General features: G+C 40.6%; 1 protein-coding gene across 3 annotated transcripts in view; it reads left to right on the top strand.

Annotated features, from left to right (window-relative positions):
• KMT2C (lysine methyltransferase 2C) overlaps window positions 1–19,548 on the top strand; it is a 199,600-nt gene that overhangs the window by 68,399 nt on the left and 111,653 nt on the right. For all 3 annotated transcript variants that reach the window (XM_035554345.2, XM_035554351.2, XM_035554349.2), the window contains exons 4-6: window positions 4,520–4,726; window positions 7,768–7,907; window positions 9,534–9,643. In XM_035554345.2, the coding sequence (XP_035410238.1) occupies window positions 4,520–4,726; window positions 7,768–7,907; window positions 9,534–9,643 (457 nt within the window). The remainder of the gene's footprint in view (window positions 1–4,519; window positions 4,727–7,767; window positions 7,908–9,533; window positions 9,644–19,548) is intronic.

Here is a 19,548-nt window from a genome sequence, read left to right as displayed (position 1 = left end):
TTCAGGTTCCCATGTGCACGTTCTCCTGAAAAAGGGGACCTTTAGCACTTCTCTGCAGAACAGGAGGCTGTAGGGAAGGATTATTGGTGAAGTTATTCCTATGGAAAGGAGGAAGGGAAACGTATTCCCCCAGCTTCACCCACCAAGTTGTGGCTCAGTGGCAGTGCCACATGTCACTGCCCGTTGTCCTGAGTTCCACTTGGGGATGAAAAACAGGCAGGAAAGTGAGGGGTCACTGCTGATCCCATCGAGGGTCACATTGGCTCACGGGGACCAACCTACAGTAATTCCTGCCAGCAGCACAGCAGGACTCGAGCAGACACAAGCGTAGATCTGTGAGACGGGGACACCGTGTAAACAAGGCATGTTTACTTAAGCCAGCCTGCACATCTGCTTGTTGGCAAGGAGCCTTGGCTGACACAGGACCCCAGTGCCATTTGCCATCTCAGAAGGATCCAGGAGGGGCTTCTGCTTTCCCTTGGGAGTATAACTGTAGCGGCTCTTGGTGCTCTTCAAGCAATGGTAAGCCTGGTGGTCAGCTTTTATTCTGTTAACGAAGTTTTTGAGACTCAATTTTACCTTAATTCCCTCACTGAATATTTGCAAGCAAGCCAGAAGATGTTTCTCCTTCTCTGGTTCTAATTTAATATTGTGCAACTAGTTGCCCAATATTGCATGTGTTGAAATGAAATGCTTTGAACAGGAAAGTTTGTGTTTTAGGATGAGTCCTAATGACTATATGTCATCGCTTAAGTAGAGGAAATAGTGACTGTTCTTCTCCCTTCCTCCAGGATTAAATGACTCTAGGGCATCTTGTTTTCTTCTGTTGGGATGTGGACCATGGTGGATTGTAGCATCTTAGATTCTTGTCAGAGGGTTGAGTCAGTTCTGCTTGTGGAAGAGACTTGCAGAAGATAATGGCTGCAGCAGGTTGCTGAGTTGGACGTGTTTCTTTTTAGAAAGGGCATCTCTGTTACCTTCTGGGAACATCTGGACCTTCTGTAAAGGTTTGGTAGGAGCAGACATTGGCTTCAGACATTGACCTCGTTGCCTCTTACTGCATCTCCTAAATCCAGTTGCATGTCTTGTTTTGTTCTGAACTTTTTTTTCTCTGCATCACGTGTTGCATACAAATACGTGAAGTCCTTTGGGATGAGGTGAGGTGTCAGCACCTACTGGCAACAAACCAGCTGTGGAATTTTAAATTTTATATACACAAAGTAGCATTTGTTCTAGGAAAATTTAGGAATTGGGTTGAAATTAATGATTTCAAATTTTCTTTTGGAGCACCATACGTATATCTTAAATGCGGTGAGCTTATTTCTTTTTTCCCTTAGTAGCTTCTAAAAAGATATGTGACACATCATCTCTTGCTTGTTATCCCATTTTGAATTAGCCTGCTCTGAAAATATGCTAATTATGATAACAGATCTAGGGTTTGATCTTAAGAGTTGCCAATATCTCAATTTCATTATCTTCACCATGAGAGCTCTTCTTGCACCGCAGATTTAGCTCCTCTAATTGCATATTGACATATGGAAAGTCGATTCGCAAGTACTTTCTGCTATCCTCAGATGATACGAATAAAAAACTCTTACCTTCTGCCCATGCAGACATAACTTAAAATATTTACTGAGCACTTAAACCTAAAAGGCTTACAGGATGGAAGTGGCCACTCGGTACCGCGTGACAAACCAGCGATGTGACGTGTTGGGAAGCGGAGGAATACGGCTTTCCTGCTGAGCCTCTCCAGCGTCGGGGTGCTGGCTCGGCTTGTTTCCAGGTCTTCGGCGGCCAGATGCATTTGCAGCTTCTCGGCGTGCTCTTTTCACCCTCCCTTGAAAGTGTGACAACTCATTTTTTTCCCCCTTTTATAATCCCTCCCCTCTTGGCTGCGGTCTGACAGTGTTCTGCTTCTCCTCTCCTTGACTCCTGCGTCTGCCTGTTTGCGAGCCTTCAGCGAAGGATTCCCCAGCCCCTTCCCTGCTGGACGTGCAAGCTCTTGCTTCACCCGTGGTCCTCAGCTTTGCTGGAGCAGCAGCAGCACAAACCATCTGATGCCTGACAGCATCACAGCTGTCCACACCGCTCTGAGGAGTAGCTGTGAAGCTCCCGGCTCTTGCTGTTTCGCTTCCCTCCTCCTGCAGAAAGCTCCTGCTGGAAGTCGCGATGCAGGAGCTGCAGTCTCCAGAAATAGCTGCTTTACCCCCGCGTGCCTTTTGAAGCTACTACTGCTTTAAAAGATGGTTTATTATTTTAATTATTGTTTCATATTTCCCTTTTATAAAGCGTAACGTTAGCACGTTTGCTGCGACTTCACTTTAAGGAGCTTTGTTTCTTTACTCATAATTATCCTCAAGTCTTTTAGTGAGTAGCAATTGTCTGTCCTAACAGGATGTGTGAATAATTATTTATTCCATTGTGGATCATCTTGTGTTTGTAACTAGTGTAATTTATATGCCATTGTGGTGCCTGTTTAAATCGCTTAAGTCTCCTCACAAGTCTCTCTAGTCTCAGCTAGCCTAAATAGCTTTGCTTGCCCGCCTTACAAACTCTGCCCGCGAGGTCAGATCAGGTTTCGCTGCTAGCCTGGTGGGTTACACGTGCTGACATACACAGCAGCATTCATTTGGTGCTGTGCCACAGGGAAAGCTAGCTTGTAAGGCAGATCTATCTCCCATTTAGCTGTAACTATGCGTTTTTTTCCCCCAGTCTCATGCTGTGTTTATCCTCATTTTCTTCGCATCGCTTTACCTTCGAGTATCTTTTTCTAAAGATTTCTGGAAAGCGGCAGGTATTTACCATCAGTTCCTGGGATTTGTGCTCGGGCAGGATCCGTGAGGGACGTGGGACCTAGGCCAGAAACGTGGAGGTGAACATTTTCTATCGGTACTATGGCAGGGTATTAATTTGAGTACCAGGAACGGCACCTATTTTACCTGCCCACCAGCCTGCATGACCCCAAGGAGTGTGTCTGCCCTGGGGAAAGTGCAGTCCTACCTGTCAGTGAAAGGAAGTGGCCTCCTTTCGGGCTGAGTACTCTTGACATGCTGCTCCCTGCGTTAGGCTTTATCTGGTATTACCAGCGCTGTCATAGCAGCACAGTTCAAAGGTATTTTACGTACCTCACTTTTAATTGCTTTCATCTTTCTTTTTTCTAGTGTTGCTCTGTCGTGCAGGCAAAAGACCTGTCACAGAGTGTGCTGAATCAAATCTGAGGTGGCTTTGCTGGTTTTCGGGGTCTTCTGTTCCAAGCTGGAACTTCTCTTTTTTTGCTTTCTTTTTCTGTCGCTGCTCAGACCTCACCTGGCTGAAAAGCACGGGTACTCCATATTTTCTTTCCAGAATTTACTGGGAAATGTACGCAGGAGTTTAGCCTTAAGATTTACCCTTCTTCCCACGTTACCTCCCTCCACCCACCCACCCAGCACAGACCAAAACCCAAACATGCCACCTTGCAGATGCGCTTAAATCTATTTAAACGGGATCCAGTCAAAACGAGGCCTCTAGCCAAGTGCCTGATTTCCCTCAGGCATCTTTCTGGGGTCTTAGGGGCGGAAATACGAAGAAAACAGAATTGCTCATTTAAGCATAAAAATGTGTTAAATGGCCTTCCTTTAAACGAATGCAAACTGCATTAGTTGCAGAAGTTCACATTTTAAGTTTGTGGATATGTTTATTACAGAAATATTTTTCAGTAGCTTCCATATGATGTGACACAAGGAGTGCTGTCAGAGCTGTCATTTCAGTGCTGTTGCTATGTTCTGCATGCTAAAACATAATTGCAAATGGTACAGGGATGGCTTAACGGTCACAGTTCTGTAAATACAAATTTCCTCTAGTCAAACTTGGAGGTACTGTATTGTTTTTAAGTGTGAAAGAGGGTAGTTGGATCTGTGTACATCATATGCTCTGCTGTGTGGGACTGCAGTCATTGCTGTGATTTTCCCATTCTGTTTTTTCTCTGTTTGAATAAACCTTTTGGTGTATAGGATATGCGCACTGTGCTGTTACACATGGTGGCAATGTGCTAATAGAAAGTATATGTGTAGCACACACGCACTGTGTACAGAAGGCTTTGCCTTGTCCATGATGGCAGAGCTGAGGTCTTACAGCGGGTGCAGGATGTTAATCAAGTTGTTCCTCCTATTCTTTTCCTTTTTTGCCCTGTTTTCTTCTGCCTTTTAGCTACTGTGTGTCTGGAGATAGTGGTGGACCTGTCACGTGCTAAGAATTTTTGAACAAAAGGATGATCTGTTTATTAAGCGGTTGGATATTTCCTGTTTATTTATTTATTTGAATTATGCACTTCTGTAAATTCAGAGGTTCTTTAGCATAAGTGTGAATAGGCTGGAAGTAGTTAGCCTTCCTGAATGTTGGGTTCTGATACCTGACAGCACTTGTGAGCTGTTGTTGCTTTTCTGTGAAGGGTTAAATTGGCGTGGAAGTTGATCTGGGATGGAATATCTCTGCTGTTTCCCCCCTCCCCAAAAAGAAATAATTATCTTCCCTCCCACAGCGAACAACTCTGCGCCTTTTGTTACTGTGGTGAACGAAGCTCATTAGGACAAGGAGACTTAAAACAATTCAGTCCAACTCCTGGGTATGTTATCCCATGGAAAAACCAGCCTTTAAACAAGAGCGAAGCCAGCGACAGCACCGATGGAGCTTGCGAGAAAACTCCAAGGCAAAACTCAGTGCCGCGCAAACAAAGAGGACAGAAGAAGTAAGTCGGTTTTACAAGATCTATGGTTTTATGGTTTTGATTCCTCTGCAGCTCACGAAGTATGTTTAGAGGTACTTGTACTGTTGCATTTGTGAAAATTTAATATGGTTCATTAATGTAAGTAGGCTTGTTTTTTTTATATATATTTTATTTTGAAAGAATGCAAGCAGTATAGGAAATCCTGCAGGAATTGTAGAATATCCTAAGTTGAAAGGGGCCCCCAAAGATCATGGAGTTGAACTCCTGATTTCACACAGAAATGGTTGCCTCTTTTTCACTTCTTAAAGATTGGTTTCTCCTTTTAAGTGAGAATCTTGACTAGAAGACTATAGAAAAGATTATTTAGAAGTTATTGTGAAAGCACAGATCCACTTGTGAATTCAAAGTATTGGGATTGGGGGTTGGACCTGATCTCTTGAGTTCCCTTCCAACCCCTACAATTCTGTGTGATTCTGTGAAAGTAAATTGGTATGCAAAAGGATAGAAGATAATGGATTTCTGAAGTGCCATTTATTTTGTACAATGGAGTAAATAGAAGCCTCTCTCCATCTCTTGGAAGCATTTTCCCCATGTCCTCCAAAACTGGTTCATGCCACTGTGACAGGAGAGTTACGCGCACATAGCATGTTCAGTACCCTTTGGAAGTGGTGTTCATTAGCTTTCCTAAAACAGTGTTGTCAGTCACTGTACTAGCAGTATCCCGTGTCCTGTCAGGTAGCTGCCACCTTTCAGTATCACAGAACCACAGCCCGGTGAGGCTGGCAGCACCTCGGGGTTCCTCGGGCCCAGCCCCTGCCCCAGCAGGGCCACCCCGAGCAGGGTGCCCAGGCCCATGGCCAGGCGGCTTTTGGAGCTCTCCAAGGAGGAGACCCCACAGCCTCCGGGCAGCCTGGGCGTCAGGGAGACCTCCTGGGCTCCAGGCTGTGCCCAGTGCCTCCTGTCCTGGCACTGGGCACCACTGAGAATAGCACTGAAATACCACCAGGTATTTATAGATGTTGGTATCTCCCCCTCATCTCCAGCTGAAAGTCCCAGCTCTCAGCTCAGAGGGGAAGTGCTCCACGCCCTGAATTACTAAACTCACTAATTCTGAAAAATTGCAGGAACACAAACACAACTCCGCAGATAGGTTTTGTTAAAGATACGGCGACGACGCTTCGGATGTGACTAATCAGACAAGCGGGTTGTTAGGCTGATCCCCCAGCGGGGCCGCGCTGGATGTCGGGGATTGGCTGTGGGCGCGGGGCTGCCGCCAGCCCCGAGGCCCAGCTGAGGGAAGCGCAGGGAAGGGAAAGGAAAGGAAGGGAAAAGATAGGAAGGGAAAGGAAGGGAAGGGAGCGGCAGCGGCCCCCCTGCTTTAAGATGGAGCCACGAACGGGGTCCTGCAGCCGCTGGCAGGGCAGCTGCGGCTGTGTGGTGCATGGCTCTTTGCCACCCAGCTTTGCTCCTAGGGGTGCCAGATCTGACAGGAGCACTTTGGTGACGTATTTTCGGCTGGGTGTGCCCGACAGGACTTGTTAAGGTTCAGTACTTGGGCCCGGCTTGCTGGCAGAGGTAGTTTTGTGCTTGGTCAGGCCGACAGCATGCTGCCATACGACTCTGTCAGCATTGTAAAAGTGGGCGTTGGAGGGTGATGGTGGGGGAAAACAGGTTCTCTTCAGCCTCACGGAGCTACCCCCTCCCCTCACACAGTTCCTTGGTGTTTGATATGCACGTCAAATAGTGCCTTAAAAAAACACGAAGTAAAAAAACAAAACCACAACAGGCTGGGGCGGAGCGTGTTTCACTTCAGGATAAAACTGCAGAGTAAATGAGGATGTTTGCCGACTGGATTGGATCCTGTGAGAAATGCCTTCTCAGTTGGGGTTTAATTTTTTTCTTTTTTTTTTTTTTTTTTCAGTTTTGGTGTTTTGAGTGGTGGTTTAATGTTGGAACTGGCTCTGCTGAGCGTGGGGGCTGTTCAGGAGGGAGTTTTGTAGACCAGAGCGGGTTAATTTGGTGCTCTGTGAGGGACATCGCACTGCTGATAGTGCTGGAGCTAACTGTCATGAGTCATTAGAATATCATTTAGTAATTAAAAACTTTTAAGCTCTCTCTGGCAGTACAAGAGGGTTGTTTCTCTCTCTTTTTTTTTTTTTCCCCACAAGTTTTCTATTGATTTTTCCCTGTATATTTCTGAATGTTGTTTTTGGAGTAGAGCACACGTAGTATTTAGGAAGGCAGTGTTATCACAGGTTACAAGTCCGTTGTTTACTGTAGCTCTTGGCACCAGGTCATTTTTAGTGTCCTTTTTTAGTGGTTGTGTGCAGAAGGAGAGAAGTCAGCAGAAAAGTATTTTTATGCTGTCTCAACTCTACAAACTCAGAAGAAACAGTAAATGTACAACTTTAAGTTACTAATGGGGGAGAATAATGAAGTTCAAAGAACGTTAATAGAAAAAAAACACACCACTACCCTCTTTCCTGCTAACCAGTGAAGCGTTGAATGAGGTCAGATCTCTTGAGTAAGTAAGCTTAATGCAGATCCTCAGATGTCCAAGATAAATTTTGCCTGCAGGAAATAAAGCAGGAGGAATCACCACTTCCTTCTGTTAGTTGACTAATCTGAGTGTTATTACCTGTTTTCTGTTAAGGTTAGAATTTGGGGAACAAATTAATACAGTTAGAAATGAGATATGCCCATGTCAGCACAAGGTAGTAACCTTTATATCACTGGATTTCTGAATCCCCCCGCATTCCTTCCTGCTGTCCCTACCCCTCCCCTTTTTTCTTACTTATCCGCTGCAACCGAGGTTGATGCTCCCCGCCTTTACCACCCTCTTGGCTTCCTTCTACATCTCTTCTTCCCCAGAATAACACAGACTGCTCGCTGTTACTTAATTCTCCAATTCTCAGATTTTTGGTCATGTTGATTATATTTTAACATGTTTGGAAAAGTTTGTTTTCCCTGAGTTTTGTATCATTTACAAGTATCTAGCTAATCGAAGGAATTATGTGGTCACTTCTGAGGTGTTGTTTTTTTTTTTCTTCTCCCTGATACAGATCTCGATCGAGTATAGCATCATGTACAAGTGTAAGCACCCAAACTGCTTCTGACGATCAGGTTGTCAAATTCTGGGATGAACTCAGTTTAGTTGGCTTACCAGATGACATTGATGTTCAAGCCTTATTTGAGCCAACAGGTAAGATATGTTGCTCTTCTTCATTGTTTCACATACACCAGTAGCTGCAGTGACAATGAGTGAAGTTATTCAGCTGTTCATTTTCTGTGCTCTGGTGTTTGTAAAGTATTTGATTGTGCTTTCTTAGCTTTTACCAATGTTCTGTGATGTTTCTGTACAGTACTGGACAGAATCTTAGCAGGTCATTGATGATGTTGAAGATCGTTTCCAACCTAAAGGATTCTATGACTATATGAGGAAATAGTTGTAATCTGCTACTGAACTGTTGTTGTTCAGGTAGTAACATCTCAGTATCACAATTGTATTTTGTGGAAAAAAAGAGGAAGGAAATGAGATACAGCTTAATACAATTTTTAAAGTCCCAATCTTGTAACCTCACCTAACTTCATGCTGCTCTTGTGGATTATCTAAAATAATGGAAGGAAAGATTTAAAAGAGTGGGTATTGATAAAAACAATAGAGATATAACACACTTGCACAGTTCTCTGTAAGAAAACTGTCTGGTTTGTCATCTATGCTTTTGTTTTAACGTAGCTTCTCTTTTTATTCAATTATGAATTACTTTTTCAGAAAGCGTCTGTGTCCACATTCTTTTGATGCCAGTAGTCCACTCACATATTTTGGCTCAAAAATGGAAATACATTTCTGTTTAAACCTATGCAGTGATATAAATGTTATTCTTTCATGAGTGTGAAAATTGATTTCAAAGTCTAATTTAAAACAACTTTTGTTTTAAATAGTTATAGTGTGTGGGGATGGGGGCGTGATCAATATGAATTATTTTGACATTATTATTTGTAGAGGACTCTTCCCAGGCTATTGCAGAATTTTTGAGGGAGTTTTTTTGTGGCTGAATGATTAAGTTGGCCAACTGCAGTATCTGATTTCAGCAGCTAATGTACAGCATTGTTTCAAATCTAGGAAAAAGCTGTCACAGAATTCCTTTGGAAGTATTCATCATTTACACTGTCTTTTCCCATGGCTGAATTAGAAACTTCTTTTTAAGATATATCCATTGATTTCTGCAAATTCTGTTTTTAAGCAGATACTCAGTTACCAATAACGCGTTTGTACTTAAATCTGTATTATGCATCTGTTGCATTGATGCAGTTTTCTTACGTGGTTCTTCTGTTCATGCTATGTTTTTACCTTTTAAAAATTTTATGTAGAATTCTAAAGCATCATTTGAGCATGTTCTACATAAACATACGGATCTGTGCGTGGTCATTGGCAAACATGTTAAGAGTACATACAGACAAATGTTGTTTGGAGTTAAAACCAAGACCTTCGCGTCTGTCCTGTGCACAAACATTATGTATATACCCTCTTATTAGGATTTTATGATCAGGCATCTGAAAGCTAGAAACAGATGTAGAGAATGTGCTGAAATGAAGTGGAAGATGTTTTATGTATCAAAAAAAATGCAGTATATTTGGAATCTGATAGTAACTGCATTGTGTTTGGTGTACGATAATAAGGGCATTAAATGTTGCAACAAGAAAAATAAGAAGAAAGACTGCTCATTTTCTCTGGCAAGTGTGTTCTACTAGAATGCGGTTCTATACTTAAAGGAAATGCTTGACAGAGTTGTAAAACTGAAGCTCTCCTTTCCTCACAATGCATTAGGTCATTGCTGGGCTCATCACCGCTGTGCGGAGTGGTCATTGGGAGTCTGCCAGACTGAAGAGCAGCTATCGGTGAACGTGGACAAAGCTGTTGTCTCAGGGAGCACAGAAGTGAGTAAAAAAAAAAATCAGAACGTTTGAACCAGCAGGGAAATAGATGGTGAGATGGGATTGAAAAACAGGCAGTAAACTAATGCAATATAAGGTATGACCAACAGTATCCACGTACAGATCTCTGAGCTTACGTTCATCTTAAGTTTTTTTTGGACAAGTATTCATGATAAAATCTACTCTTGCAATATATCAAAGAGGCTGACTTCAGGGCCTGTTCTGGGATAGCTGGATTATAGAAGGTACATGGCTGACCAAAATACAGACAAAAGAATAGTTGAATTCATGTTGGCAAATGACCTGCTCAGTAGAGGAAATAGTTTTGGGTTTGCCAGTTTGTATTCTGAAATTGTGTGACTCAAATATAGGAAAAAAATTCACTATTACTTTTATACTAATTGCAAAGAGGAGGTGGGTGTAGGAAAGCTAGTGTTCAACACAAAGCCTAGGTTGTTGTTATAAATACTGATAGAAATACATATTTAAATGTTGACTGGTTTAGTTTGAAATGGTAATGTATTTGAAAAAGTTAAGTACCTTTGAAAAGGGCAGTCTTTTGGTGTCGTGTTGTGGTATCACGTTGGAGTGATGATGAGACAGATTTCACGTTGTTTTTACCACATGTAGGTATACTTTTTGGTCTTACTTAGTCATGTTTAGTAGATTATTTTAATAATTTTAGTTTCTTATTAATTAATTCTTTATTAATCAGTCGTGCTGTGATCAAGTCTGCATAATTTTCTTTTTTTCCAATGATCATGCTTAGGCGTATTTTTAATTGATTCTTAAAGTTTTTCATGCATTATATTAAAATAACAAATCAATGTGTAAGATGCCAGTAAATGTTCTCCATTGTGTGGAGTAAAAAGCTGCTTTATATCAGTCTTTCAGTACAAGCTGTATAATACAGCTTTACTTATGCCATCTGCTTTTACATACACCCATATTGAATAAATGCTTTACTTTGAATTGAATAAATGCTTTACTTTGAATAATTTAATTGATTGCTGTGCTTCTGCTTTCAAAGTAAGAGACTATTCAGAATGAATGAACCTGACAGAATTAAGTCCTAAATGAGCTTGAAGACGTTAAAACATTCATATGTGTGTGCATGTGTAAATAAAAAAATCATAAAAAGAATGAAATGAGCATCCAAAATTTGACTTTTTTTTTTTTTTTAAATCTCAGTGCTGGAAAGTTTTAGTCCTCTTTTTTGGATGATTATGGTGGTAGTTTGTAGCCATTTTGTGATCAGCTCATTCCCATCGGTAGTCATTTTCTTAATAATGTGCTGGTTTATAACAGAATCCTTCTGATAGTGTTCAAGCTTGTCTTTTGTTCTGTTGAATTCCATCCTACTTCCATTATTTCATTTCCATTTCTTTCTCTATGGTACCTTGCTTCTCCCCTGTATTGATGATGTCTCAGCCTCCTGTCATTAGTAGTTTTGAATAGATGTTTATAATGTAAATATTTAAGGATTTTTGAAGAATTCTTCATTTCTCTGGTGAAATAGTTTCCATTTCAGTCTTGTCTTTTCATGGGCCATTGTGTAATTTCTCTACTAATCTTCTCAAATTCTGCAAATAATTTTTTAGACACATCTATTGCACAGTGCAGTGCATAGGGATGAGAGATGAAATTTGCATCGATTGCCGTTCTGCATATTTTCTATTCAGTCTTTGCTGAAAATGTTGAGAAACTTTCTTCTCTGCAATACAGCAGTCAGCCAACAAAGAAAGAAGTTGTTTTGATTATTCTGTTTTATCCTTCTGGTGAGATCCTCAGGGAGAGCAGAGTAAGAGCTCAACATTGATTGATTTTGGAGGAGTAGCTGGACCAAATGGGACATCTTTATCCCACGGTCACACCAGGGAAGTTTTGGCTTCTGGTTTTTCAAGAAATAAGCAGCAAACTCTTGTAGTTCTCTGTTTCTGACCGTGGAGCAGTGACGTGGGGGCTGCTTACATTTGTGTGTAACTGGTTTTGAGCCCAGGTAATCCCTGTTTGCTTGTTGTGTCCAGGCTACACTGCTCGGTAACCATTTTTCACTGGCCTCAGTGCTTTTTAACTTGTCACTCAGCTAAATAAGGCACAAAAAAGTATAAGGTGTGCTGGTAATATTCTGCAGTAGTGGAAAAAGTAGTTTCTGAGAACAAATTTTCTTCGTGTGAGACATTTTAAAAAGTTCTGAATGAGAGGTATAGCAGTTGACTTAATATATGGTTTTGCATTTACAGCTGCTTGCATTTTGCATTTGCTAAAATTCTGGGTTTCTTTCTAGTGTGATGTTACTGCATTTTAAGAGTAAAGTTTCTATTTAAATGTTCTAAGCACTGTTGGCAATGCAGATGCAAGTATGTGCTCAGGGCTTACAGAAAAATGGTTTAAATAAGAACAAGCTGTATGTTAGTTCCTCTACTTGCCACCAATTTTGCTTTGTTTTTCTTTTTGTTGTTGTTGTTGTTGATTGGGGCTTTGTGTCTTCTTGGAAGTCCCTCTGGCATTCTATGGGTTTATGATGTGGTTTGCAGCATTGGCATCTTTCTTCAGTTGGGAAAGTATGTTTTCTTTTCTTGACGTTCATATACAGATGAATTTTTGACATGCAACAACCATTTTCTTGATAGTAAAGTTCTTTGGTTTAGGTCTTCTAAGTTGTGGAGAGCATTTTGGAGCTTTTCTTACCTTGAGGGTCTCTTAAACTTGTAAGTTACAGTCATGTTTCTCATTAGTTAGGATGTCTATTGTTTGCAAATCTGTTCTAACTGGATATGACAATGTTTCTCATTACTCTGTTTACCAGTTGAGATGTCCATTTGGCTTCACTGAACTCGTGATTGCATTAATAAAGCTTGTGTGGACATATTTCGTTGACCTAGTCCAAAGTATGTATGTTAATTCATTTTCGTTTCTTCTTGGCTTTGTTTTCTGAAGGTTTAAAGTACAGTACTGCAGAGATTTTGGTGTGTGTGCACATCTCACAAGATAGCCTGCTTTGCATTTCTTTTTTCTTTGGTTCTTTCTTTTGATTCACTCATTTTGAAGGCCTGGCAGTTTATTTACTCAGGCATCTGACCAATTTGTTACGTGCATTTGCATCTAGACGTATGTGGGTTCTTTGACTTTCTATCAAAGTCTTGGTTTCGCCTCTGTTTAATATTAATGAGTATACATACATATATATATATATATATGTGAGGTGTTTAAACTCTTATTCATCATGTTTTTTAAGTGACAAATAAAAGCTGGAATGTACTGTTAGATTTCTGGTAGTAGATGCTGCTCTAGCCCTTCTGGGTGGTATGGTTGACTCGTTTTATCTCATTGCTTACCATGTTCATCTGAGCAACTGAGGGTTCACTGATAGTCTCAGAACCAGTTTTTAAGAGAGCAAAAGAAGAACCGGCGATCCAGTTGGCAAGCATAGAGTCAGAGCATTATTCAGGAAGACTCTTAAGATACAGAAACTTAGCTCTGGAGCTTTAGCAGTATGTAAATCTGAACACCCCGGTGTGGCAGTTCGTTCCCCTTTCTTTCAAGGCTTTCTTGGGGTTCGGGAGTCATTTCATTTCAAGTTTTGAAAGAAAATGGCTTCAGAATACGGAAAGCAGGAGAGAAAATTTCTAGTGATTTGCTTGATCCAAAACCTAACTAAATTGCTTATAATTTATAAGTGCTCTACTGAGTACATAAAAAATTACCATAGTAAAGAAGTTGTCATGTTGTCAGCTGTATGAAGATAATCTTTAATCGGTGAGGTCTTTCCACAGATCTTTGTGGTAAGACGCAGAGATGGTATTAAATGGAGACTTAGGAAAATAAACAAAGCAAGGGGAAATGATTGAACAGAAATCACAGTTTTTGCATTAAAAAAATGGATGTGGATGAGCAGAGAGTTCTGCTTTTTGTTGTATTTCTGGCTTCAGCACCGTGTTTTCTTAATTATGCTGGTTTTTGATATTTGGAAGAATGATACGGCCTGAGCCTTCCTGGCATTACCGTTAAAAATGGAGGCCTTTAGGGCTTGCATCTGCTCAGCTTTTAACACGAAAGGTGCTTGAAATATTTTCAGGTATTTTTAAATACTGCTTTATAATCTCCTTGTTTATTTTACATATATCGAGTAGGTGGCTGTTTCGCTCTGGTCTGTTGAGGAAATAATAAAGTTTACTACTCGTCTGCCTTACATTGTCTAGCCATAACTCTTCTTTATGCTGCAGAGACCCACATCTCTGCATTATTCTCTAATTGTTGAAAGCTCTATGCTCCCGTCTAGAGCATCTTGCACTCTAAACTACAAGAGTGTGCATCAAAATTGCAGGAAAGTGCTTTAAAGGACCCTGGTGGGTTGGACAGACGTTAGCAGATAAGGGTTGCATGGTTTGCCTAGAAAGGGAAGGTGATTAGTTGTAATGGTTTAGGAAGTTGTATAAATCAAAATGCAATAAGGTGGGCTTTTATTTTTATATATATATATGAGTATCTCAATTCAAGAAGTGAATTTAAGAAGGACTCAGTAGCTGATGTGTTTGAACCACTTCTGAACACACTGTGCACAAGAAAGGAATGTAATGTTAATTTTCCCAGCCAGCTTTCTCTTCCGATAAAGTGTAGAAAGCAGTTTACAAGTCTGGGAGCATTTATCAAGGACACAAGTCAAAGAAAACAGTATTGGTGGAAACCAGAAAGGAGGTTCCTATCTGCTTAAAGGCTGAATAAGGGAAACATAACACTGATGAAATGTCTAAAGCAGTCATTCCAAAATACTGTATTATTCTGTTTCCGTTTTGTAAGATGTGGATTTCTGTTTGCTCCGAGATTCTCTATAGCTCCTTGCATATTTATCTACTTCACAGCTTTCATTTTTCCAGTAACAGTCAAGTGTTTTTTCAGGACCAAGACTCTTGCAACCAGATAGCTGAAAAATTGCCGGCGTCTTCTCCCACCCATCCATTTTTTTTTTAGTTAATCAGGGCAGTATCTTCTCTCTGTACAAGGCAGCTGTTTTCGGCTCCTGCTGAGTTTCTGCAGGCTGTTTGGCATGTTATCATTGCTGAGAACTGTAGGAGTTGTTGCTTTGCATAGAGGCAAGCTAATCAATAGCATCTTGCCTTGTTCCAAACTGTAAACGATCTGCTGTTTTGACACTCTTCGCTCCTGGTAAGCCCTTTTTCACATGGTAACACAGTCTTTAATTTTTTTTTAAAAAGCATTTTCCCTTGATTTCTGCCACCAGAGATATGAGATTGCTGTTTGCGGATGCTTCCAAGTTGGAGCAATGTAACGAGGCTTATGTATTAAATTCACACTCTTTTTTTTTTTTTCTTAAAGTCCTTTCCATCTACATTTTTAAGTTCTTTGCTCCAGATTGAATTCTAGCATGATGCTTATGAAGCTAAACTGTAAGGAAAAAGTAAATTGAGGAGAAAGATGAAAACCAGTTAAAACATGTACAGGATTTTTTTTTAAGTGTTTGTCCACATTTGGAAGATATCCTCACCCCTTAGCCTCAGTAAGTTCCTTGTCTTGTTGAGTCTTGTCTAAGTTTTTAGTGGCATGCACGTATGTTTACTTGTGCTTCTTTGCACAAGTTGAAAACTGATTTGGCTGAATTGGTATTTCCTTTTATTGTTCCTTGTATGTGAAGGTAAGTGTGCACATCTTACAAAATGAACTTCATGGGCTGTGGAGGCAGTTATTGGGCAAATTTTATTTTTGGTTACTACAAAAAAACAGTGTGAAAATTGCTTTAAATTGCAGAATTCTGGAGGTAGGGACCCTGCTTGACTTCATATCCATCTCAACCGAACTGAACAGAGCATGTTCTGATTTCCTTTCTCAAGGTAGAGAGGAGGATTTGGAGTTCCTTGATGCTTTAAAGGTTCCCTTCTTCCTGTTTTGTTACTGGAAGAGCTAGTAATTCTTAAAGCCAAGGGAACATGCATAAGGAATACCATCTATCATAATACATACTTCTTCTGAGCAGTCTTCTGTATTTGCCCATTTTTTCAAGAAAAATCACTCTGTGATGTGATACTATATGAGCAGCTCAGGTAGCCAGAAGTTCCCCTCCCAACTCTGGAGTTACGTACAGTCCTCAGGCACGCAGCTTCTCTGCATCTCCCCACTCCGAAATCTGGGGGTGACTGCCTCGCTGCTCTGTTGGAGTGGCTTCAGATTTTATCTTGCCAAGTCTGTTTTCTGTAATTGCTCCTCTCTTGTGTTTTGATGAAGGAAGAAGTATTCTTCCAGAATACCATCCGTAACTTTTTTACGTGTTGCTGTTACAGAACTCTGGCATAGAAAGTGCTGGAGAAAGGCTGAGGAGTAGTGTCATCGTCTCCTCAAGAGGACAATTTCATATGCTTCTGGTTGCTTTGGTAGTTTCACTCAGTTCCTAGCATGTTCCTAGAAATGCTGTGACAGTTTAGCATTGAGGGCTACGAGGTATTTCAGTTCTCTCTGAATTTCCCTCTCAGTACTTACTCATTCATCTAGGGATTTGACAACATTTTCCTGCCGATGATGGAAAGTCTTATACTTCAAGGAAAGACACAGTGACATAGCGTAAATTGTCTTCCATGAACTAACGTGTTCCAGAACAGTTTGGGTTCTGGTCACCTAAAGCCAGGTCATTTGTGTTGCGGAGAATGTGAAGCAGGCAGTTCTCACAGCTTGTTAAATGCCATCAGGAACGCTACACCAATTAAGCTATAACAATTTTTCAAAGTCTGCGAAGCAGCCATGACATCTTAAAATTATCATAGTTGTTTTTGTTTGACTGTGTGCAATTCATCAGGAATACCCCTGTATACCATAAATGATGCCAACACAGTTCGGGTAAATCTGCTGAGGTTTAAGATCTTCTGTCAGACCAGTATGTGTATTCCTTTTTTTTGTAGGCCCAGCAGTTGAGAGCATGTTTTCTGTTCAGTAAGATATACAACTTAGTTCTCATTAATATTGTCATATGAACAGTGATTAAAGTATTCTTCCCTTGGAATGAAAATAAGCTATACCACAACGGACTGTTGTTCATTGGATGTCACTGTCCCGTAGCAGCTGCTTTGAAAAGCAAACATCAGGATGGAGGAACCAGGATGGGAAAGAAGTGAGAACAAGCATATAGGAAGAAGGCAGAAGGTTGACATTTGAAATCATTACGATTATTGAAAAATTCACCCTTTCGTGTTTCTTTTTTTTTTTTTCTTTTCTTTTATAATCTGACTCTAGGAGCCAAAGCAAAAAAAGTATGATGTAATATACTTCATGCAAAAAGAAAACTAGCTTTTTTCTTGGTAGTTGTTTTTGAGCCTACAGTCACGTTTGCCAAGTTTTTATTATTTTTAAATTATCCAGTGGGGTTCTGTTCATCCAATTTTTTTTTCTGCAGTGAAACACGGAACAGGAAAAACTAATTTACAGTTCTTACAGGTAAAGAATCTGGTTCCCTATCAAAACACAACACTTTTCTGTATCTATTTTTCTATATCACTGCTACTACTTAAGAAAATCCAGTAATAGTTCAAACTGAATAAACAAGAATCAAGAACCCTTTATGCTTCTCTGCTTCTAAAATATTTTTGTCATTATTTTGGCATGTAATGTATGGATACCTTGGGATGTAATTAGACTTCACACTTGAACGTGGACCCTCAGTGATGTATATAAAAGTTTGAAGGGATTGCTGTGAAATCGTGGTCTGTCCAAATAGTGTGATTGCACAGAGAGACAGCAGCATGTGGAGGAAGTGTGGGTAATCTGCAGTCTAGTCTTTGATGAGAGAAGGGGTCTGAAGTAGATTTTTGTTTTGAATTTTCCATTTACTGAGACAGAAAACCTGATTTATTTTCCTAGTGTTTCTGATGGAATTGTTGCTCCCTCATGAATGCTTCGATATCCAAGTACTACACAGTCACCATACGTTAAGGAACATTTAGAGCTTTTAGCACTTGCTGGGCAAGCAAGTACTTCATGACAAGCACAAACACTTCATCGTGACTTTTCCGTCTTTATAGTAGTTGCCTGCTTCATAACCTGTTGTCATAATAATTTGGACCTGCTGATTAGAAAAAGGAGCGCATGATAATGTGAAACTAATGTAGTTATGGTTAATTTCATTTCAGTGAGTTGATTCTAACTACAAGAAGAAGTAAAGCGTTAATTCGCAACCCAAGGTTTGGAGGAGCAGTGTTTGGCTTCTCAGAGGAAGCAGAGGAAAAGATGTACATTTCAAACTGTAGTTTTGGGAAATTTTTGAGATTTTTCTGTTGATTCACTTTGCCATGTGCTTTCTCTGAAGTAACAGCTGTGTTTTTATCCCTACCTTTTTGTTTCCAAATACACGGGGAAAAAAGAAGTGAATTTATCTGCATGGCAAGTACTATTGTCAGTGCACGTTATAACTCGGCGATTATAGTGGAAGGGTGTCTTGTTCCTTGGGTGCATACAAAACACGTGCTAACACTTAACTCCTGCTAGCTTTGCAAATGGACAACGACTAGCTCATGTATCCTAATACATACATTTTAGGTTTATGTAATAAACTTTATGTGGCGTAAGAGAGGCCTTTTCATAAACTGTCCGTTTTTTCCAGTACATTAATACAATTTCTGTGACTCCCTTGCCTGCAATTCTGCAGATTTGAATAGAAGCACAGTGTCGTTTCTGAGAGGTGGATCGACAGAAACCGTCTCTCCCGTAACAACTGCACGTCTGCAACATAGGAGCAAGTGGGGAGGGAAAAACCCGGAGTTCCTTAGCGAGCACAAACCTCCTTTTCTTAAGACCGTTCCTATGGCTTCATCTAAAGCAAAATCTTTTATTTTTCAGCCTCACATATTCCTTTTCTTCACGCCGTGAATTGCTGATGCTGATCGTGCTGTAGTGCCGGGAGAGCTGGGCAGGCTCTGCCCTGGAGTGCTCGCTTGGCACTGGAGCAGGGAAGCAGAGTCAGCCTTAAAGTCTTCATTCTGTGGGTTTTTTCAAGATGAATACTTTGAAAAAGGCACCTTTCTTGAACCCTATATTTTGAATATGTGGGTACAAGAATCGGGGGAGAGAGATTACTGCTCCACAGAAATTTCTGAGAGGGTTTTGATGCTGAATAGAAGATAGGTGTTGCAGATGCGAGGGGCAGTCTGTGAAGAGTAGGAAGCAGAAAAATGGGCTAGGGGCACCAAGAGAGAAGCAGCAGTGGCACAGAAATGAAAGCCAAGAAGCCTAGCTGAGAAACATGAAAGGGCCTATGTTCCTGAAGGAATTTCCAGTGCAGGTTTTCTTTATTCACTAACATTCACTGAAATAATTTACTGAAAGCTCTAAAGTAAAATAGTTTAGTGTGTGTTCCAAACTGGTGAAGTGCACTTCACAAAGACCTTTTCTTCCTTTTTTGCATGACTTGAGTAGAAAACACTTTTTCCATAATATGCCCAAAGAAAATCTGCATGGTCTTCCCCTCCTCCCATTCCAGGGCCTTCCTTTCTTAAATGTTACTCTAAGCATTAAGGCAATGACATAGCAGTTCGTGTTGAGGCAGTGCTCTTGCTGGGCATTTGATTTCAAGTGTTTATATCTACACCAAGTTATTTTGGGGGCTTACGTATCTTGTGTGTTAAAAATGGAGAGAACCTGATCTCTGAAGAGTAAAGAAAGTTCATTAAAGGAAAATCAGCCTCTCCGATTGAGATTGTACTCTTCCCTCAGAGAGTGCTTCACTTTGCTGGAGGGAATAACCCGTAGTGGTGCTTTGCTGTAGGACATGAGGAGATGGATGCTGCTGCTCTCCCTTTTGCCTTCCTATGCTCAGCACAAGTAACAAGATCTACAAAAGCAAGAGAATGACAGTGTAATGCCCCCAAATTTTAGATCTGACACAAGGAAATAACATACATATATGTATA

Source organism: Cygnus atratus, chromosome 2 (genome assembly GCF_013377495.2).
Source record: "Cygnus atratus isolate AKBS03 ecotype Queensland, Australia chromosome 2, CAtr_DNAZoo_HiC_assembly, whole genome shotgun sequence".
NCBI classification, from domain to species: domain Eukaryota; kingdom Metazoa; phylum Chordata; class Aves; order Anseriformes; family Anatidae; genus Cygnus; species Cygnus atratus.
The sequence above is the reverse complement of the archived record's forward strand: the minus strand, read 5'-3'. Positions and strand labels throughout refer to the sequence as shown.